The sequence below is a fragment of the Pseudopodoces humilis genome, chromosome 3, assembly GCF_049639895.1.
Source record: "Pseudopodoces humilis isolate 2021_Gansu_Grassland_sample_001 chromosome 3, ASM4963989v1, whole genome shotgun sequence".
Classification (NCBI taxonomy): Eukaryota; Metazoa; Chordata; class Aves; order Passeriformes; family Paridae; genus Pseudopodoces; species Pseudopodoces humilis.
This window is the reverse complement of record NC_142202.1, coordinates 15,521,479-15,542,147: the sequence shown is the minus strand read 5'-3', so window position 1 is coordinate 15,542,147 and position 20,669 is coordinate 15,521,479. Positions and strand designations below refer to the sequence as shown.

At 45.4% G+C, this 20,669-nt stretch overlaps 1 protein-coding gene across 7 annotated transcripts in view; it reads left to right on the top strand.

Annotated features, from left to right (window-relative positions):
* The first annotated feature begins 485 nt into the window (after positions 1 to 485).
* Positions 486 to 20,669, top strand: part of CAPN13 (calpain 13) — a 51,423-nt gene continuing 31,239 nt past the window's right edge. For 4 of the 7 annotated variants that reach the window (XR_015772171.1, XM_088053123.1, XM_088053119.1 and 1 more), the window contains exons 1-4: positions 2,635 to 2,676; positions 6,967 to 7,215; positions 17,265 to 17,334; positions 18,202 to 18,320. Coding sequence is in view for 6 of the 7 variants with exons in the window: in XM_088053123.1 (XP_087909249.1) it covers positions 6,979 to 7,215; positions 17,265 to 17,334; positions 18,202 to 18,320 (426 nt within the window). In the remaining variant the exon portion in view is untranslated. Of the gene's footprint in view, positions 558 to 1,120; positions 1,246 to 2,634; positions 2,677 to 4,085; positions 4,146 to 6,966; positions 7,216 to 17,264; positions 17,335 to 18,201; positions 18,321 to 20,669 lie in introns of those variants that run through there. The other 3 variants (XM_088053120.1, XM_088053121.1, XM_088053122.1) reach the window with 3 other exon arrangements.

Sequence of the window (20,669 nt, the reverse complement as noted above, 5' to 3'; positions counted from 1 at the left end):
CTTTTTGGTATTTTCCAACTGGTGCCAGTACCCAGTGAAAGAGGAAGTCTGAAGTAATGGTGCCCTCCTTTATTTGGGCTTTACCAGCCCTGAGGTGGTGACTCCCAGCACAGAAGCAATTTTGATTTTTCAGTGATCCTTTAGCATCTTTTGTTCAGGAGTAGACTAAACTGCACACCTACCCTTAGATGGATTCATATCCCTACTCTGCAAAAGCAAACTTTAAGTCAGGGGAATTGTTGGCAATTGTTGCCACGAGAGTGGTACCTCACAGGGTACCACTGGAAGAAAATACCCCTGCTCTCTCCCCATGCACAGCCCTGTGCTTTTTACTCAAATCCTTCTCTTTTTTAATTTTTTTTTTTTTCTCGCAGGTTTCCACAGACACTTAGGATAGGAAATAATCCCAAGGCTCATTACTACATATAAATCCCTCAGCCTTCTGGGTTTCCTTCTCTGGAGCCACTGCGAAAATGGACACATCAATACAGCCTTCTGCAGAAAAGCTGACAATCTCAAAATGGGCTCATGCTGCAAAAACTGAAATCTCCTGCCAGGTTGGTGATGGGGCTTTCTAATCAACTTTGCAATGAATATTTCTTAAATCATGTTAATCCACCGTTTAAGCAGAGATATCGGTTCCAGACAATGAATCTCCATACCTGGAGGGGGATATACCTGCAGTTTCCCCAGAGAGGAGGCGATTAACAGCCGTGTGCTGTCAGATGAGCCAGCAGCTATGGCATTTATCACCTCACAGCTCCTTTGCTGCAATGAAGGAAATCTTTGCTCCCTGCTTCTGGTGCAATCAGCTTTTATTTATGTAGTGGTTAGGGAAAACAGCTCTTAAAGGAAAACTGCACCTGTTTTGCCCTCTGAGGCAGCGTTTGCTCCAATTTACATGGATGTGTTTCCTATTAGAGCTTGCTAAATGCTGGGATCTCGTGAGGAAATGAAAGCCCTTAAATACGAGCAGGCAGAGTGCAGTACCCAGCTTTCAGACCCACAGAACTATAGTAAACACTGATGAAGATGAGCTGTCTTTTTCATGAGCACTTTTATGTTCTCATCTCCCATAGCTCCTAGGAGCCAGCTGCTATGTGAACTGTTAACATCCCAGCTCAAAGAGACTGCAGACCAAACAGAAAGTCTTGTTTGGGGAAATTCTTGAGCCCAAATGATTGGAGGATTACTTTGGATAAGTAAAGAACTCTGGATTGGTAAATTTTGCTGTTAATCCCCAAGGTAAACTTCATGAACATTCACTGCAGAGTAACTTCACTTTTCATGAACAAGCTGTGGTAACTAGAAAAAGAGAGGGTAATTTCTTGAGTCTTTGAGTTCCTCTCCAGCTCAAAGCAGACTGACTTCTGAGTTAGGTCATGCTGCTTATGTCCTTGTCCACGTGAGTATCTCCAAGGGTGGAGACACTCCAGGCTCCCTGGGCACCTGTGCCTGGCCTGAGCCACTCTGCAGATCCTTTTTGTCTCCAGCCACGTGTCATTTTCCTTGCTGCTCCTTGTGCCTCTTGCCTCTGTCCATCTGCTGTGCACCTTCAAGAACAGCCTGCCTCCACCTGCTCCAGAACTTTTTGGATAGTGGGAGGGTGCAATTAGGTGTCCTTCCTGGCTGAGCAGACAAACTCTCTTGCTCTCTTCTCTCACACCCTGTGCTCCAGCCCTCTGACCATCCTGGTGGGTTTCTGCTGGACTTGCTGCACTTTCAGTGCCCCTCTTACACTGGGCAGCCCCAGATTTGGTATAGCTCTGCAGATATCATCCCAAAAGTAATGTGCAAAGGGGAAGGGTCCCCTGCCTTGACCCACTGTGCTGCAACTCGTACGGCCCAGGGTGCTGCTGGTTTGCTTTATTGCAAGGTTGCATCGTTGTCTCTTCAAACACATGTTTCCAGGCTGTAGGAATACACTTAGGATTGCTGCCAGGGAATGTGTCCCTGAGAACATGCTGCCCACATTCCCTTGAATTTTGGGCCTCTTTAGGCTATCTCAGTTTTGTCTCCCAAAAATAAACATTTCCATATTTTTGCTAGATACTGTTTAATTATTTGTCTTTGGGCTCTCGGATAATGGAGGTCAGTCCCCTCCTAAATGAAAGGTTAAGTTCTACTTCCTCAGGCAGTCCTGGAGGAAATGAGCTGCCCAAGTGAACTGATGTGGAATTTAAGTAAGAGCCCAGCATAAATGCTAACAGGCATTGGCCTAAAAATATCTGCTGCTTTTACTGCTGCAGAAAGAATGACACGCACCTCTGATAACTTGTCTTGTGGTGAGTCCTGCCAGGCTGTGCCTGGATCCACAATGATTACTGCATTTCCTGCTGGTTTGGGGAGGAGGAAAACAGATGAGAGGTGCAATAAACCTGTTTTCCCCTAAGAATAACTGCAGCTAGCTGGCCACAGGACGCTGTCCACAAACGTAGGTGGATAGATGGTACATGGCTAATAGAAATGTGTGTATATCTATATCTATACATGTGTATCCTCATGGTGTGATATCTGTATGAAACTATTACAGCCAAGCCAGATTGGTTGTTGAACTTCAATTTGGTTACGTTTACTCAAGGCGTGGCAAGAGCCTCCCTATAAAGGAGAGCAGGGACAGTGCCAGCCCCTGGGTCTCTGTTGGTGTTGGCTGGAGTTACGCTGGAGGCACTGCAGGTAAAAAACACTCCTTTGCTGTTTTATTTAGCACAAGATGAAGCAGGTGAAATAGGAGTTAATAGGGCTGGAAAAGCACCACAGACACATTGAGAGGGATTTGCCTTGGAGAGATGGAATAAATTAAGAGTCCCTATCCTTAATGTTACCTGGAGGGAAAGAAAATCCTAGAAAGAGCCTCCTTTGTAAAATGGTAAGTTGTCAGAAGTAATTGGATCAAGTGGGAGCAGAGATTCTAAGATGAGGAGGACGCTATAGTTACTGTAGGCTGCTGTTAAATGAGGTAGAAAAAAGGTATCTGGAACTGTCCTATGCTGTGTATGCAAAACGAGAAGAAAATTGACTTAATAAATAGCCAGAAGGGAGTACTTCACAGGCTGTTTGGAGCAGAAGGTCGTGCAAGATGCCACTGGAAAAGTAATCTCCTGGAGGGTTGCCAGAGTGCCTGGCTTTGGTTTTGATTTTCTGTGGTACTCAAGGCTTTTGCACATGGTGTGTACAAGGAGCTGCTGTCCATCTGGGGTTTGGGATGCCCACATTCTGGTCCCTGAACTGCCTCCTCAGCTTGCTGTCTCTGCAGGAGGCTGCTGATTCTCATTTGTTTTGTCCTCTGAATGCTAGGAGAGATAATACACTCACACTTTCCTTCATTATAAGATAATCCTGAAACTGACTCCCTGAAGTTTTTAAAATGCTTCAAGTATGTGAATGACAGGATCTTAGAGGAAAGAGTGCTGGCGTTACTGTAGCACATATTGAATATTATGGGGAGATGAAATAAATGCAGCTTGATAGTTTGGAATGTTTGAGAGGAAACAGGAAGAAGGGCTGCTGGCTTTTCGACTCTTCTGGTACTCTTCGTTGTGTTTGAGAAAATTAGTTGCTCTTTCTAAAGTATAGAAATTCACCTAAGCCAATATATAATAGAAATGTTTTGAGAAAATCAGTGGAGAAGAGAAGGTTCAGCTATGAAGTACACGTGGTTTCTAATTGCCTATTTCTACTTTCTACTCCATGAAAAATACCAAAGCCATTGAAGGAAATGATGTCTGTATTGTGACATAAATCTTTATGTGAAGTGTAATTAGCTGTCAGTAGCATTTGCCACCATTGAGTACCTGATTATAGTCGTGGCTTGACATCTTTCCTGAATGAGAGCTGGAGGGAGACAGGACACACCTTCACTGCTGCCTTTTAAGCTGTTCAGTGCAGAGAATGGTGGCTGCTTGGGGTTCCCTCATGGATTTCTGCAGGAGTCATCAACCTTTTTGCCCTGCTATGCTCAGAGACTCCTCTTTCCTTCAAATCCCTTCCAACTGCATCACTTGATCTCTTTTTATCCTTCTCCACATGGATTTTCCTCTGCTTACCTTCTCTCCCTCCTTCTTTGCTGTTTGTCCCTTCCTCAGGAACAGACAACACGGATGTCCCTCTGCTGAGAAGGAAAAGGAACCAAAAAAGAGCAGCAGGTACAAAGTTGGGTGTGATTACCTTCTCCATTTCAGATAAGTAAGAGTGTTGAAGGAGATAGCAGGATTAAGTAAATGTTTGTTTAGCCCCTCCTGAATGTTTACCCCCTTCTGAATAATAATTTCTTTCCTTAGTTGAGTGGCAGCCTCTTTGCTTTTCTTTAGAGTTTGACAGTATGTCTGAACCGGCTTTTGTGAGCGTTTGAAATCCCCCCCTCTTCTCCTTGCATCTTGTGGCAGGGAGCAGTCCAAGAGAAATATACCTGATATCCATTCCATTGTAACTCTGTCCCTTGAAAGCCTTTCTCGCTCTTGAGGCCAGTAACAGCAAGAAGCTCCCCAACCAAGCAGGTAATACTCAGATTTAACAGCTTTTGTGATCTTTGCTGTTGCTGACGGACCCGTGAGAGCCACGTGGGAGAGCTGTGGCCGGGGTTCAGGATGCTGCTCCAAAAGAAGTGGCCATCCGAGCATGTTGGAGCAGCCAGGGCACTGCTAGCCAGGTCCTGACCCCAGGGACTGCCTGCAGAGGGGCATGGATAGGTGTAGAACTCATGTGTCTGTGCTGATGAAGATATCCCTGCAAGGGAATAGTTTTTAAGTGTGTTATTTTCCTCAGTCTGGTAGCTAATTTAATCCCGATACGTTAAACAACGTAATTAAACACACACACACACACACGCTAAAAACTCTTGTTCTCTGTCAGAAGAGAGGGAACGCATGTCAGACCCAGCCTTCAAGCTCTGTTAATTTTAATTTGAGTTTTGGAATTAGTAATCAGTTTTGCTGGAACACTGTTTCAAGAAATAGATCTTAGCATGCACGGAGCCTGGGCACAGTTTCAAATGAGTATTTGTTAAGAAGCCATTCCCTTGTCGTGTTATGGTACATTAAAAGAGATTTATTTCCATTGTATTAAAAAATGCAAACCCAAGGGGAATGCTCTCTCTTCTTGTTGGCCGAGGGTGATTTTGGATTTTTTTTGTGGGGCTTTTAATTAAAACAATGAAATGCAAACCCACTTATTTGTTTAGGCTGTTGTTACCATGCCAGGAGGCTAAGTGACTTGAAGCACCAAGAAAAGTGATGAGACTGCATAGAAAGGGTGTAGGGAGGGAAGTAAGTGGGGGGCTCACACCTGAAGGTGTCACACCTTCATTGTGGCCGAACTGTGTTTTTGACACGTGGGAAGAATTCACAATAAAAACCTGAGGCTTTGCTCTTACTGGAGCCATCTGCTTTATTTATACAGCATCAGGGACATCTCAGATCTACAGATAACTTTGTTTGGTAGAAAAGAGCCATTTCATTTACAAAAAAATTAAGCAACAACAAGAAAAAAATCAAACAAGCAAACCAAACCAACTAACCAGAAGAACTATGGCATCCGGTTACTGCAAAGTGAAACTAGGTGACTTCAGGCTAGAAAACAGCGCAGCAAAATTAATTAACTGTGGATGAGGCTTGCCCAGGGCATGTGGTGGATTTTCCAGTGCTAGTTCATGAGAAGGTACATCTTAAGTGGAAGCCAGGAAGTGGGGGCAGGAATCCCTGGATCAAGTGTGGTGGCATCTATAAAGGAAGATGTCAGAAGAGGATCACAGCGATTCTTCCTTTAAAAGTCTGCTGATAGGGGGCTTCTCTTTTCATAAGAAAAGAGGCAAAAGGGGAAATATGTCTCAGGATAGTTAGTATTTCGGTTTTGTGAGGGAAAATGGGAATGAAGAATGTAAACTGCTGTGGACCCTGAGTCATGTTTTTATCCAGCAACATATAATTTTGTGTGACAATAGGAGCTGAAGGAACCAGGAGCCAAGGCAGGCTGCATGACCTTCCTGCTACATCTCTGAACCCTGAAACCACAACAGAACCTTTCAGCTGAAGGGAGATCCCCAGGAAGTGGTACCCAGGTGTCTGTACATCCATGTGGCTATAGGGAGCACACCTCAAAACTTGTGCTCTGGTTGGACAGAACAAATTGCTTTCTTTAAGCTCCAGTGCCACTAGCCCCTCCAAATGTGCAGCTTTCCATCTTTCTTTTGCCCTTCTCCCGCTCCTGTCCTCAAAGCTCTCCCATCCCACAGTCCAGTGTCTCCATGGAAGGTGAACTTACCTCCCCTTGGAACAAGAGCAGATCTTTGACAGCAGGAATCCTCCTGTAGTTTTTGACACCTGTAAAGGGACAAAGCCCTCAACAGGAGATGTTGGCCCCTGCATCCATCCCTAGCTGTGCCAGCAGGTGTATTAACACGTCTGTTCAGTCCAGGGTTTCACTGCATGTATGAAATGTTCATTTTCTTAATTAAAGTTCCCCTTTCTGTTAGACACACTAACAGAGAGGGGTTCGGCCATGCTTTGGACTGGAATGCCATGCAATGACTTCCCAGTTTAAACAGCAACCTGAAATCCTGTGCCCTGGGCACAGCTGTGATACCTGACCAGAAGAGTCCTGTGGGCACACTGCTCACACTCCCACTCCTCTGCAGCTCCTGTTCCCTCCCCTGTGCTCCTTTTTATTGCAGCTGTACCTCAGTGCTCACGCAGCAGCTCACTAACAGCTTTGCTCTGTCCTCAGGGAAGACTCCAAATTGAATTTGTAGCACTGACAGCACTGGTTTAAGATAAACCAGTTGGGATTTGACGACTGCTCTTTCCCCATGCATTTCCAGCTAATAAGGATTTTGTCACTGTGGCTGCCCTCAGTTTTGCAAGCTGCTGCTCCCTGGTCCTGCTGATGGGAGGGGGAGGTGTTATCCCACACACTCCTGAAGCACCACTGTGCATCGGGAGACTGATGGGAGTCCCTGTCTCCCCCTCACAGGAAAGGGGCACGATGCTCGCCCCCAGCTCCGCTCCGATCCCAGAGCAGGGCTGGCAAACCACAGGAGCAACGGGAAGCCTCCAGAACCTGAAGAAATTTAACAGCCAGGACTTCAGAGAGCTGCGAGCCCTGTGCCTGAGCCAAGGGCTGCTCTTTGAGGATGCCACCTTCCCCGCTCACATCAGCTCCATCGGTCCCAGCCTGCTCCCGGAGGAGAAGCTCTGGCAAATACAATGGAAGAGGCCAACGGTGAGTTCCACCAGCTGGGGTGTTTTGTGGCACTGCTGCTGAGTGGGAGCACTGATGGCCAGTGGCTAAAGGCCTCCACCCTGGGGTGGGAGGTCTGTGTTGAGCAGGAAAGCAGACATCACGGGGAACACTGGAAGCACGCTTGCAAGGAGGGATGCTTGCTGTGGGATGTGTGGAGGGAAGATAACCTCTGCAACATTAATGATTTCATTAGGTACATTTTTGTAGGAAGTTTGCTTCCACCTGTGAATCTAACTAGAGCTGCTATTCCCACTTTGATCTGCTTCTAGAGGATTTTGTGCAAACCTGAAAAGTTGTTAAATTCTATTGAAGATCTCTGATTTCTGTGATCCAAGCGACTGACTCAGCAATACCTATTTTAAAGTAATTGGGACAAGGCAGGAGATGAAGTACGTTTGTGTGCTGATTCCCAGTTGCAATTTAATAGGCAGTTATCATCTGGCATATGGAAGTTTAGAATGGGAGGTGGAATCACATGCTCAGCTCTTTTATCCTAGGACCTAATTTAGGAAATCTTCCTGTGGTCCAACAGCTCTGTATAGCACTGCTGCGTACCATTTACTGCTGGTGCAGCTCCTGGATGAGCCACGTGCTGCCCTTTTTCTGGGTTTTGCTGAGCACACCACTAGTGCCTGGGGCCTTTGGCTTCCCTGGGCTGGGACAAACCAGCTCATTTCCCTGGAGGCAATGCCTCAGAGCATAGAAACAGTGACTGTGAGACTGTAAAGAGCCAGCACAAAACAACAGGAAAATGTTTATATGGATGGCAGATGCATGAGGGCAGTGAGGGTGTGCTGGACCTCGGCAGAGCAGTGGCCTTGGCACAGCAGCAGTGGAGGATGCAGCCAGCGTGGATGTTGAAACTCAGGGATCCCAGAAGGGAAGCAGAGTAGCCAGGACAGCCTGCAGAGCTGCTAAATGTGGAGGCCCACATGGAAAGGCTGGAAACACAGCACATGGATTGGTAGGTGTGGAGGTGCTGGGTGCAGAGATTTGGGTGTTCTCTGTGCAGGTGCCATGAGGTGATCATTCTCTTCTGCAGAAGCTGCTCCTACCACAGGCTGAATGTCTGGGCTTCTCCTTAGGCAGTTTTCCTTCAAAGTCTGTGTCTGGTGAGGGTGCAGCTGGTGCTGTGTTTTTTACACCAGCACACTGCTTATGGGTTCACAGCAGGTGGGAATAATCTCTCTTGAAAGTTGGTTGTATTAGGAAAGTAACTAAAAATGCAAGGGAGAGGAGTTAGTTGCCTCTGTTTCCAGTCTGAGAGAGAAAAAATAGGATAACTAAGTATTAGACTCACAAAAGACAAACACAGATATTAGAAAGGACTCTCCAGGGGCATTTTAAAGTTGAATAAAGTGGAATAAAATGTTATGATACAGTTGTCTTAAGTACTAACACCCCTGTGCTTTTGCAGCACAGAAGTGTAGGACTTCAAAAGCATACAAAGTGACTTAGAAACCCAAATACCACTGATTTTGAGGTGCTGTGCTGTGGGATGAACATCTATCCTACTCTAATATCCTGAGAGTTATTTCATGTGCAAAGGGACTGATGTACCTTGCTAAAAGCAGAATCTGCTGCTGCTAGTGCTTGAAGTTTGTCAGGTGAGGCAGGTATTGGAGAATTCCCTTTTATTTTGATGAATCCATGAATACTAAAGTTGTGAATAAAAGTTTTTGTGCAATTTGTTTCAAAGATTTGCATATGTCCTTTCCATCCCAGCACTTTCCTTCTGAAGAATTTTTTTACAGCAGTCAACAATTTTTCAGAGTGTTTTTTCAGGAAGGAGCAGGATCAAAATCCTTGGCTTTGCCAGAGCTCTCCTTCAAAAAATTAAACCATATGCTCATGGCCCAGGGTTCATGATGTGAACATTGAAAAGCCTTTTGTTCTTTTATAGAGGCTAAAACAGCATCACCAGCTGCTCTTCTATGACAAGGGAAAAAGCTGAGACTGCTGACTCAACTGGGTCATCTGGAACAGAAACTCAAGGTTCCACTGCTGAAGAAGGCCCCATTTTTTTTATTTTTTTTTCCTCAGTTTAGCCAAAATTTTCACCTGTAGATGTCTCCCAACCATGCAGGCTTCACCTTGCCAGACAAGATGCAAGATAAAGGGCAGTGGCATCTGCTGCCTGAGGAGACCAACCAGAAATTCTCAACCAGAATTCTCACAGCCATGCTGTGTCGTGATGACATCCAAGTGTGGCCTCACTTTCCTGACAGAATGAAGCAGGGGTAGAAGAAATTGCTGAATCACAGTGTTTTCTTTTCGTTTATAGAGCTGCAGATGTTTTGAGTGAGGGGTCAGGAAGCAAATAAAGCTGTGTTTGCATTTCATAAGTCCTTAAAGGCCAATGCTATGACCAGTTGCCTCTGGGAGTTGGTCCCCTAAGAGGAAGAGGAGGAGGTAGTGGTGTCCTAAACATGAAGTTTTTCATTTGGACACCTTTCACCCATGCAGAAATATTTGTACAATCTTTGTTTGTAGGCCACTGCAGTGCTAAGTCTAAGGATATGTGATCCCAGGTGTTTAAGCTACCTAAACAACTCAGCCAAGAGATACCTATAATTTCCCCAAGAGAGACTGTTTCCTACCTGAATACATCTCCCAGAGAGTCAGTGCAGTTGTATCCTGCTGACAAATCATGACCAATTTAACCCATATCTGTGTTTTTCTCAGCCTCCACCATTAGCCCCCTCTGACATTGAAATAAATTTGTCTGGAATTGTACCTGTGACTGGCATCTTGGTCCTAAAAATCTCTTAGCCTCCATTTACTGTCATGCAGTATCTGGTTATTTAAGTGGTAGATAGCAATTATAACTGCTGTCTTTGTTACAGATCCAACTGAGCAGTTGAGCAACATGCTGCTTTTATTTTACCTTGTACGTTGTCAAGAGAGTTGCCAGTTATGCTCAGAGTTTGGAGCCTTCATATCTGGGGGTAATGTATAAAATAGAGAGAAAACAGCTTTATTTCAGACAGTGACAGTCAGCAGTGACAGCCAGAAACACCTTTTTGACTTGGAAACTTGTCTTGTTTAGTATGCATGTGCCTGAAAAGGGAGGGAAGGTGGATCAGGAGCACCAAGACAGCATTTGGAATGTCCCTTTCCCCATCTCTGCAGTAGTTACAGTTTCCCATCAGATGGGGACTGCTTCAGGCTGTTTTTTGTGTCCCCAGGCCTTCAATCCACGGCCACTGGAACATGCAACCTGTAACAGGGATTTTGCTGTGGTACTGCAAGCATTACTGGAGGTCAGGCTGAAGGTACCAAATATAGCATGACCTCACAATTGACTATTCCTTTGGCTCACCAACAGTTTTGAGAAATGGAAAAGAAGTTCTGTTTTAGACTGAATAAAGTATTTTCTACAGCTAGGCTTTTCTAAAGATCAATAAAAGGGAAATTCTCCGTGAAGAATTATGTCAGATTTTAAAAACTGAGATGCTCTTTTTAATATGTTCAGACCAATTCTTTTTCATTGCTTGCTGCTTTTCCTTCACACAAGCTATTGATTGGAACTGAGGAAGCCATGAAATGATTAACTGCTGTGGAATATGCATTTTTATTCAATTAATGTTTAGGATAAAGATTTCTCTCTGTTCTGATCATAGTGCATAATAATGCTGTGGAGATGCAAAAAGAGATTGAAGGAGGATGGTCCAGACGATCTGAATTGTGGTGATGCTAAATGTGGAATGCTTTACTTCTGCTAACATTGGTTATATTTTCAGATATGATATGTGTGAGGGGAGAGAGATTACCACCTGTGCAGCAGTGCCTTGGCCCTGCTCAGTATGGTGCCCGTTGTATATGTGAAGGATAGTCCGTGATCTTCAGTGATCTTCATGCTTTAAAAGAAGGCTAAAAGGGGCACAGGGTGAAGTTGCTGAAGGCTTTTATGAAGGATCTTCAAGGCTGCAGACTACTGCTCCTGCCCTGCTCACCCTTGGTCTCTTGGGGACCCTGTAGCTCCCTTATGGAATGAGGGGATGCTGGCATAAGAAGATCTGTTCTCTGATTAGCATGGACAGTTACATGTGGGGGCAGCTGGAAGAAAAGCTGCAATGTGGCCAGTGGAAGTTTGAGGATCAGCATGGGAGGAATCCCTGAGTGCCTCTAATGTGACTTGTGGGGATGTGGATGGTGACAGGACTGTCTGAAAGAGCTGACACGGGCTCTGTCTGCACCATTGGTCTCTTCAGAGCATCAGGGCACGGACTCCTCGGGTGTTGTCCCAGGTGTCTGGGGTCAGGTGATGAGAAAGGTGGTGTCCAAAAGAATTCCTTGGATGGAAGGTGCAGGAAGAAGCAGCGTGAACTCAGGCAAGGAACACACCTAGTTGTCATACCAGAGCCCTGTGCTACTGCACTCAGCGCCTAAAAATCATAGGAGAAAATTAAACACATTGAGCCAGTGTCTGTTAGCTGTGAAGAGTGTTCCATCATTTGAATCACTCACTTTGTAAAAGGGCTTGCTCATGTTTTTAATTCCCTTCCTCTGTCCCTTCCCAAGTAAAACATAACCACCTTTCAGGAGTAGAATATCTATTGTTATCCTCCATAGATTTTGGTGATTATTTTTTCCTTTGCCTGCTATTTATTTCCCCAAAATTTACAAGAATTAGCATCAGCATTAAGGAATTTTGAATCCAGCAACCAACTTTAAAAAATGGACCCTTTAAAAAATTATTTTGAAGTTAGCATCTTTCTAGACAGATAAGCTGAGCTGGATTTCCTACTGCCTCAGCCTTGGCCTGTCTGTAGCTGGAGGGGACAAAAACCCAGACTTCATTCAGGCAAGAATTTAGACAGCAATTTGAAGTTAACCCAAAATCTTGTCTCTAAAAGAAGATGAGAAAAAGGAAGAAAAACCTACAAAAAGCAAACAGGAGAGGAAAAAGAAATGCAGGTTGTCACACGAGCTGCTTTAATGAGGCAAGTTGCGGGAGATGTGTGGCAGTGAGGGATAGCGGTGTCCTGCAGGTCTGTCACTCTGGGGCCAGTCCCTGGCGTGAGCCAAAGCTGCTCACCAGCTGTTTGTGGTGGAGTTCACACCTCCAGTCTTCTCCAGGGGCCAGGAGGCTCTTGGATCCTGTTCAGTGTTTCTCCGTGATGAAAATCAAAATCAATGCGCCCTGTTCTGTCTGAGTGTGCGTGTGCAATCAGTGTAATTGAAGGGGAGCAGCATCCCCAGGCTGCCATTGTCTCAGCCCTTGCCTACTCAGCTGATTGCACCTGACCTCGACTCAGAGTTCATCCCTGTGGGCTGGGGAAGCTGCAGTGCATCACCAGCCATCACATCTGTCCTTCTGGAAGATGGAAAATGTTTATTTGCATAGCATTTCCTGACTCCACTGATCGCTGGATAGAGCTGATTGTGAGGGGGAATTTGTGCAACCTAGGTGGATTGGAAAGCAGCGCTGCTGTGATGGTCTGCTGACTGCCCTGCTTCCCTGTTTCTCAGGCTGGGGGGTCTCAGGCAGGATTATATGGCTGTGTTGGCTGGAGGGTAGCTGCTAACACTGTGGCACTTCCAGCTTTTACTGTATGATCCCAAGGAGAGGTTCCAAGACCTCTAAGGAAACTGCCTCTCAAAGGCTTCAGGTACGAAGGGCTGCTTCCCTTGTTCACCTCCTTTGTCTTTGCCTCCTTTGTTTTAGTAATGAGCCACACAAAGCAAACGGGTTTCAGGTAAAATCTGAGCTAGTTTCTGGTTTTGTCTGGTTGTTGACATCAGTCCATCCTCCAGCAGGACTTAGCTTTCATATTTGTGGGCTCCACACCAGTGTGAACTCATTCTTCCAATGCAAAACAGAGCTGGAGCAGAACATGGCTTTTATAAGCAAACAGTGCATTTGTATTGAAATCAGGCAATTAAGAATTGAGCTATTCTGCTGTAAAGCAGGGAATTGAGTTCTGTCAGTGCAAGCAAACCCCTTGAGAGCAGTCTGACTTTTCCTATTAATTTTGGCTTGCTCAGTTATCCTCCCTCTCTGATCTGTCGGAGACAAGTCATTGCATGTCAGACCTTTGGTGTGGCCCAGCACAGCTTATATTGTGTGAGTTGGAAAAGACCTTTAAAATCATAGAGTCCAGCCATTAACCCAGCATTGCCAAGCCACCATGTCCCCCAGTTCCATGTCTACATGTCTTTTAAATACCTCCACGGAGGTGACTCTACCACCTCTGTGGGCAGCCTGTTCCAATGCTTGGCCACCCTTTCAGTGAATGAATTTTTCCTAATATCCAAGATAAACCTGCCCTGGTACAACCTGAAGCCATCTCCTCTTGTTCTGCAGCTTATTACCTGGGAGCAGAGACTCTGTAGCTCCTACCTGGCTACCACCCCCTTTTTAGACAGATGTAGAGAGTCACCCCTCTGAGCCTCATTTTCTTCAGGCTGAAAAAACCCAGCTCACTCATCCACTTCTCACAAGACCCTCCACTAACTTTTCCCTTTGTTCTGCCCTCCCTTGTTATTCCAACTGTCTTATTTCTGTGGAGGTTTCCTGTGGTTATGGGATGTATGATAGTGGTGTGAGTGACCCCTCCTCAGCACACTGCTGGGCAGGGCCTTCAGCCCAGGGAACTGTAGTACCATGTTTATTTCTTAATCCACAGCAACACTATTACAGACACAGCAGTGCAGCTGAATTAACATTTGTCCAGCTGAGAACAGTTTGGCTCTCAATAAATAGAAGCCTTTTTATTTGTCATAACTTTGTGTGTGTGTTGAACAGGGAGCACCATGACTCACGATGGCAGGATCATGTGTAAGGGTGGCAGAGCTGCAGCAGCGGGGAGCAACACAAGTGTAGCTGAAGGGAAGGATGAGGACCTGTAGCAGGACCAGAAGCAGGCTGGGATTTTGTTTTAGGGTTAAGGTGAAATGACCAGGGGGTGGTTCTGCAAACAGTCAGCTCCAGCCTCTTAACCCTGAGTGGCCTTGTGCCTGCACTAAGGATCATGCTGAGCCAGTGGGAAAATGTGTGGGAAAGTGGCCAGCGCCCAACCAGAGCAGCCTGCAGCCAGACTGGCTTACACTGCCTAGGAAATCCCAGGCTTCCAATTTTTCACAGAACTGTTTGACTGTGTCCTTTGCATGTCTGCACATGATCTACATCTATACTACTCACCTCCAGCTCCTTCTGGGGACTTGTTCTTCCCTAAAAGTTTCAAGCAATTATAAAAAGAGATTTAGAGACAAATGCATGTATAGGACACTTTCCTTCCACCTCTCAGATTAATTCTCTGTCTTGCTCTTTAGATGAACAGCACTTCTGTGGTAAGACCATGCTCTAGAGGATGGACCGGTTTGAACTTGAACTCTTTACTCTTGAATACATAATGAAGCCTTCAGTGGGCCAGGGAAAGTGAGTGGTGAGAGCTTTGTCCTGGGGGATGAGTTCAGGCAGAGTGCTTGACTTGTAGCCCATATGGTTGCCTTCACTGCTGGGCTCATAGATTCTCTGAGAAGAGACCACATATGCCTCCCTGAGCTCCCTCTTCTTTCCCCCTCCAGCTAAAACTGAAAAGTCTCGGTGAAAATGCCACAGAACCTCATTATTTCTCAGTGAAACAGGGCACTGCTTCTGGACAAGACTTAGAGTTAAAGCTGTGGTTTCTCTCTTTGTCATGCAAGTCGAGCAGTAGGAAATAGTGAGGCTTGCACATTTTGTGTAGCGGTAACTACGTGTTTAGCTGTGCTTTGCAATAATGGACAATATGGTGTTTTATGACTGCTGTATTCTTGCCTTTGAAGGAAGAAGAACTAATTGGAGACTTCCTTTTCTCCCGGTTGAAAAGGTCCAGATTTCCAGAGCACTGCACCCATCACGATTGGGTTCTCTCCCTGCTCTGTCAGAAGCCCTCTGTGGGTTCAGACAGCTGCTGAGCAGCCCCTTCCCCTGGCTAGTGGAAACAACACACTCTGTACTGTGTCTCAGTTATTGCCCTGGAATCTGTGGGGAGTGCAAACTCCTGGAAGCAGCTCTCTGTGTGCTGTGGGTGGTGGGGAACACAGCACTGGAGTGTTCCCTCTGACAGCCACACAGATGTCTGTGTGCACAGTTGAGGCGTGCTGGCTGGGGCTGACTTCAGATTATGTCTTTTCTGGTTTTAGACTAAGTTGCCAGTTTGTCTCAGCAAGGAACCTGCTTAATGACTCAGCTCATCCCTGTTTGCTCACTGGGGAGTCAAAAACCTTGGTGGGCAATAGAATATTTGGTGAGGCGTCTAATGGGCTGACTTTTCAGCCAGCTCCCACAACAGGCTAGCAGGATCCACAGAGCACTTATGAGCTTTAGCATCCTGGCACATCGGCCTTTTCCTTGGGGATCCCATAAAGACACAGCTGCCTTCCCATTTGTTTCAGGCTCGTGCTTCTGGATGGTGCTTACCCCTGTGGCAGCTATGCACTGTAGCCCAGCCACCCTGCTTCTGGCAACTCAGACTTCAAAGCCCTCAGAAATGATGAGGGAAACAAAAATACCCATTCCTTCATGCTGTTGGTTTTCTGGGATAACTGCTAGCAAGTCAGACACACAGACAAGGACGGGCAAGTTCAAAGCCTTGCCATGCAGTTTAATCTTTCCTGCTTGTGGAAAGCTTTGAGTTCACCCAGGTGAGGGGCACAAAGTGCTATGGGAAATGGAGGTAGGGAGAGGATAAAGCTGGGATGGATAAAGATAACGATAAGATAAAGATAAGATGATAAAGACCAGAAGGGAGAAGGGCTCAGTGCTGCTTATTCCTTATACAGTGAGCAACCACTGCTGTTGGTGGCCACATGTCTTAGGCCTGCTCCCATGCCATGGGTAAATCTCTTGCTGGAAATCCCCAGAGTCCTGGGATAGGCGGGGATGGCTGTAGGAAAGCATTTCTCAAGGAGTTTTCCTGCCAAAGCTGCTTTCCCCACATCAGCAGCGCCATGGGAGCATGATCTGCCCACCAGCCTGGAGCAGTGACGTTGCATTGCATCTTTTCCTGACAGGGAAACTTTTTAGAGGGGTTTGATCACTGTGAAGCCATTTCAGAAAGCTGACAGCATTTGCTAATGCTGAGCTCATGCAGCCGTGCAAGTCATGAGTCACATTGTAAGCTGGTGGCATTTTTGTGCACCATGTCGGATCATCTGGGGAGAAGGAATGCCAGGGCCTGTTCAGGGAAGGGCTGCTGTATTATTTTTCTTACCAGCACTTTTTTTTCCTCCTTTTATCTCTTTGTTTTCTTACCTTTGTGATGACTTGCCTATTTCAGGCTGATTGCTCTTTCAAAACAGAGCCTTAGATGATGGAGAGTGCCAAGGGTTACTGATGGGGGATGCTGAGGCCATTCCTTCCTGAGCACTCAGGTATCCCAGGCCAATAGCAGACACTGCTGGGAGAATGGTTCACATTTCTGTGTGCAAAGCCAAGCTGTGAAGTGCTTCCCCCTTCACTGCCCAAGCAAGACTCTCAAGGAAAATTCTCCCTGAATCAGAAATGTCAGCCAGGCCTATGGGATTTTGCAGACAGAGATTAAGCTCTCTTTCTATATCTTCCTCACCAGAGTGAAGAGAAGCAGCCCAGGATGACCTGTATTAGACCTGAATGGAAACACAAAAGGCTCAGAGTGTAAAATGCTCCCAGACCCACTGCTGAGCTGAAGTATAGACTCTGTTCCACTTTGCTTGGAGACCTGTTTCTCTGCCCTGCTGTGCCCCAGGAAACTGCATGATTTTATTGCCAAGCTCAGAGCTCTCTCTGAAAGATGTCAGTCAGTAGCATTAGAAAAACCCAAATGAAAACTCAGGGAGCACGACCCCCAAGTCCCCATCCCTAGGAGTATCTGAGCAGATTAAAGAAAAGATGACTGAGTATCTCCTCTGATTTTGATGGTGGCAGGCAGCAAAACACCAGGGCTCAAGAAAAGCAGTTTTCAGATGTGGAAAAGATAGGCAAGGTCTTCAAGGGGCAAAACCACACTGCTGGCAAAAACTGGGTACTTACACTGTTCTTTGCATTTTCTTTCCTCCAGGAACTTCAGAGAAATCCTCATTTGATCATGGACGAAGTTAGCAGATTTGATATCATGCAAGGAGAAATAGGTAAGGTGATAATCTTGATTTGGAAGAGATCTGCACAGAGCAATAACCTGTGAGTGCTTTGCCACGTTCCAAGTGCTCACTGGGAAGATGTGGACCATGGTAGCTGCAGTAAACAGTCAGTGCAGGTCAATCTAGACTGGCACAAGTCCACACACAACTTATTGCAGATATTTAACAGGATTCCCAAATGCAGCAGCTCAAATCTTTGTTACTTTTGTCTGGCATCTGCCTTCTGTCTTTGTAAGGCCAAGCTTAGAAATGGAGATCCAGCTGAGATGAGGCAGAGGCTTCAAGTACAAGGGTCAAACACAACTAAGTGTAAGTAGGCACAGCTCCAATAGGTATAGGACTGAATTTTTCTTTCCATACTAATGTATTCATTTGACTGTCAGTGTTTTCTTTCCTGTGGAACTTTCTGTTCAACTCCTCTGATACTTACCCAGTATCAGAGTATGTATCTGCACCCTGTGTCAGTTCCATCCTGAGCTCCTGGACCATGTTTGTCTTTGGAGCCAGCTCTGCTCCCGTGTAGGAAGAAATGCCTTCCCATTTCCCACTCCACTGAGAAGTTTGAAGGTTTCCTAAAGAGTGTTCTGGACAGCAAGTCTCAACATGACTGCAAAAGATAGGAGCAGTCTGAAAGTAGAAAAGGATGGCTGGGTGGCAGCAGGGTTCCCAGTGCACATTGCTGGTGAATCCTGGGTAGTGCTTCAGCATTTTGGAGGGGGAAAAGGAGACAGAAGAATGTTGATTGCTTTTAGCAAAGTGGTTCTTAGATGTTGCAGCCCATTCTCTTTCTAAAGAGTCAGCTGTGATCCAGAACAGCAAGTAACTGACTGAATGTGCTGGATTCTTCCCTCCCCTGAGGTGACTGCTGGATGCTGGCTGCTCTGGGCTCCCTGACACTGAGAAAACAATTTTTGGAAAATGTTTTACCAAAGGACCAAGGATTCCAGGATGATTATGCTGGGATTTTTCATTTCCGGGTACGTATTCTCTGTGGTATTGGTACCACTTGAGCTTGGCTGGTTGGACTGCAAAGGGGTCCAGGCTGCAGCCCCACATCTCAACATCCTTGAATGCTTTGGTTCTTCAGTGCTGACTCCCAATTTGGAACTTTGCAGAAAATCTTGCATTTTTTTAATGATTCCTTGTGTTCCAGGTGGTGCAATTGCAATTCAGGGATTTTGATGCCTTCTTCTGAAAGTTATGACTGCAAAGGCAGCTCTACCAGCTGTTCAGATCTATTTGTGTACATATATGTTTTAGATGGCATTCTGGTGGCTGCTTTGATTTGGGCAGTCTGTTATGTCTGTCATCTCACCTGCACTATCTATTTGGGCTCATTTTCTGTTTCCCCACTTCACCTTGTCCTTTTAGCTCGTTGAAATGGCTGGAAATTACAAATCCTCAGAGGCAGATCAGAGGAACAGGCTTTTGATATTTTGAAAAGAGATTTGTTTCAGAGAGAGGAGAAAGGCTTTTTAGTAAATCTCACTTTCTACCAAGTCCTAAAATTGTCTGAATCTCCCAGGAGGGTGACTCGGGTAGCAACTGGCAGGCTCTGCTTGCTTGTATCTGAGTCAAACAAATATCTGGTGGGATTAGAAGAGCTTGCAGCACCATTAAACTCCAGAAGCTAAACTGGATGTGGAGAAAATCAGGATAAACTCAGCCATTCCTCATCCCCCCTTATTTCACAAATCTCTTTTGTTTTATGCAGTTCAGCACCAAACAGAGCTCTGGCAGTGAAACTTCTTTGACCTCCTAGGCTCTTGTGGAGCAGCACCAGGAGGATTATCTTGTGGACAGTCTGAATTTTGTTCTGTTCCTTTGCTCCTTAGAATACCAGATGTTTCTGTCTTGGCCCATTTCCAGCATATAGTGCCACACTATATGAGATAAAGCAGCTGAAGGGACACCAGTCTGCTTAAAACACATTAAAAGAGGATGCAAGCTGGATTGTCTTTCATGGAAGCTTTGAAAAGATTAGTTAGGCGCAATCCTTAAATCTTAAGCAGTATAAATACCTTACAGTATTTGAAAATGTTTTCCCTGTCATCTCATCTGCAAATCAATGCAACTGTTTCTGGCTTTCCTTGAGCAATAAACCCCTGAGAAAGCTCCTCTGAATGGAAATGCTTCTCTGCAAATGCCTTTCAATTATTCTATCAAAGATATTTTACTGCCATCCACAGGCTAAGCCACCAGTGCTCAGTTCAGTGGAGAATTGCAAACAAGGCATATCGTATGCTAATATAAAAATTTAACTTAAAACTTTTTTCCCCACCATTTTGGAACTGGAACATGTTGCCTCTCAGGAACACAAGGGGCTGCTCCAGTGCTCCTGTACAGCACAAGTTGTTCAGCTGTAAGTCAAGGGTGTTAAGCACTGCATCAGCTGTAGTTAAGATGGGCAATGCTTTTATCTAGGAAATAATTACAGTGATGGTATTTCCCCAGGGATTAAGTTAGTCCCATGTTTGTACAGGAATCCCTTTCTCTGCCACAGAAACTGTGGTGCCTATGAGGCAGTGTGTCACTCCTTGTGACAGTGAGGAGCAGCACCTCGACTTGGGAAAATAAAACAAAAGTATTCTCTGGAGGACTGCAGGGTGTTGTTGCACAGTCCATCAACTCAGCACTGGAGGGATCTGCCCTGGGTGCTAATGTCCCTGCTCTCAGGAAGAAACTAATGAAATCTTTAAAGACCATAAATGGTCAAGACCTCAGTTTCAGGAAACATCCAAAAAGTGCTTTTTAACACCATGCAAAAGGCCCGTGATAGTTGGTTGACATGCAATTTTCTCTTTACTTGATTCCAGAATTGAATTTTTCCTAGATCCCTGTCCAGGAAGGAAAAAAGGAGGCAAAGTAACCACACAGCATTCTCCTTTTCACCATCAGGACCTTAGATGTCTTGTTGTGATCTTGAGACTATCCATTATTTTTCCTTCTCTTAAGCCCAGGAAAATAAACTCCTGGTTTAAAAGGCTTATTATAAACCTGAAAGTGAAGAACTTCCCTCTTTGCATCCTGCCTAAATAACGATTCTTGGTTTTATTTACTACCACATTCACAGCTGCAGTACTTAAATCCCATAAAGGAATATAAAGAAATTTCATGAAGCCAGAATCAAGCCCAAAAGTGATCCTCTCTGAAAGCAGGAGAACGGTGTCCTGGGGTGACTTTATGATACTGGTATCCCAAATCGTCTGGTTTATGTTATATATTAAGTTCTGCACCTTTAAGACTGGCTTTGAGAGCAAGAGAGGGGGAAGAAGAAGCGCGCAGTTTGTGTTAAGGAAAAACATCACTCCCACACATCCCGCTCC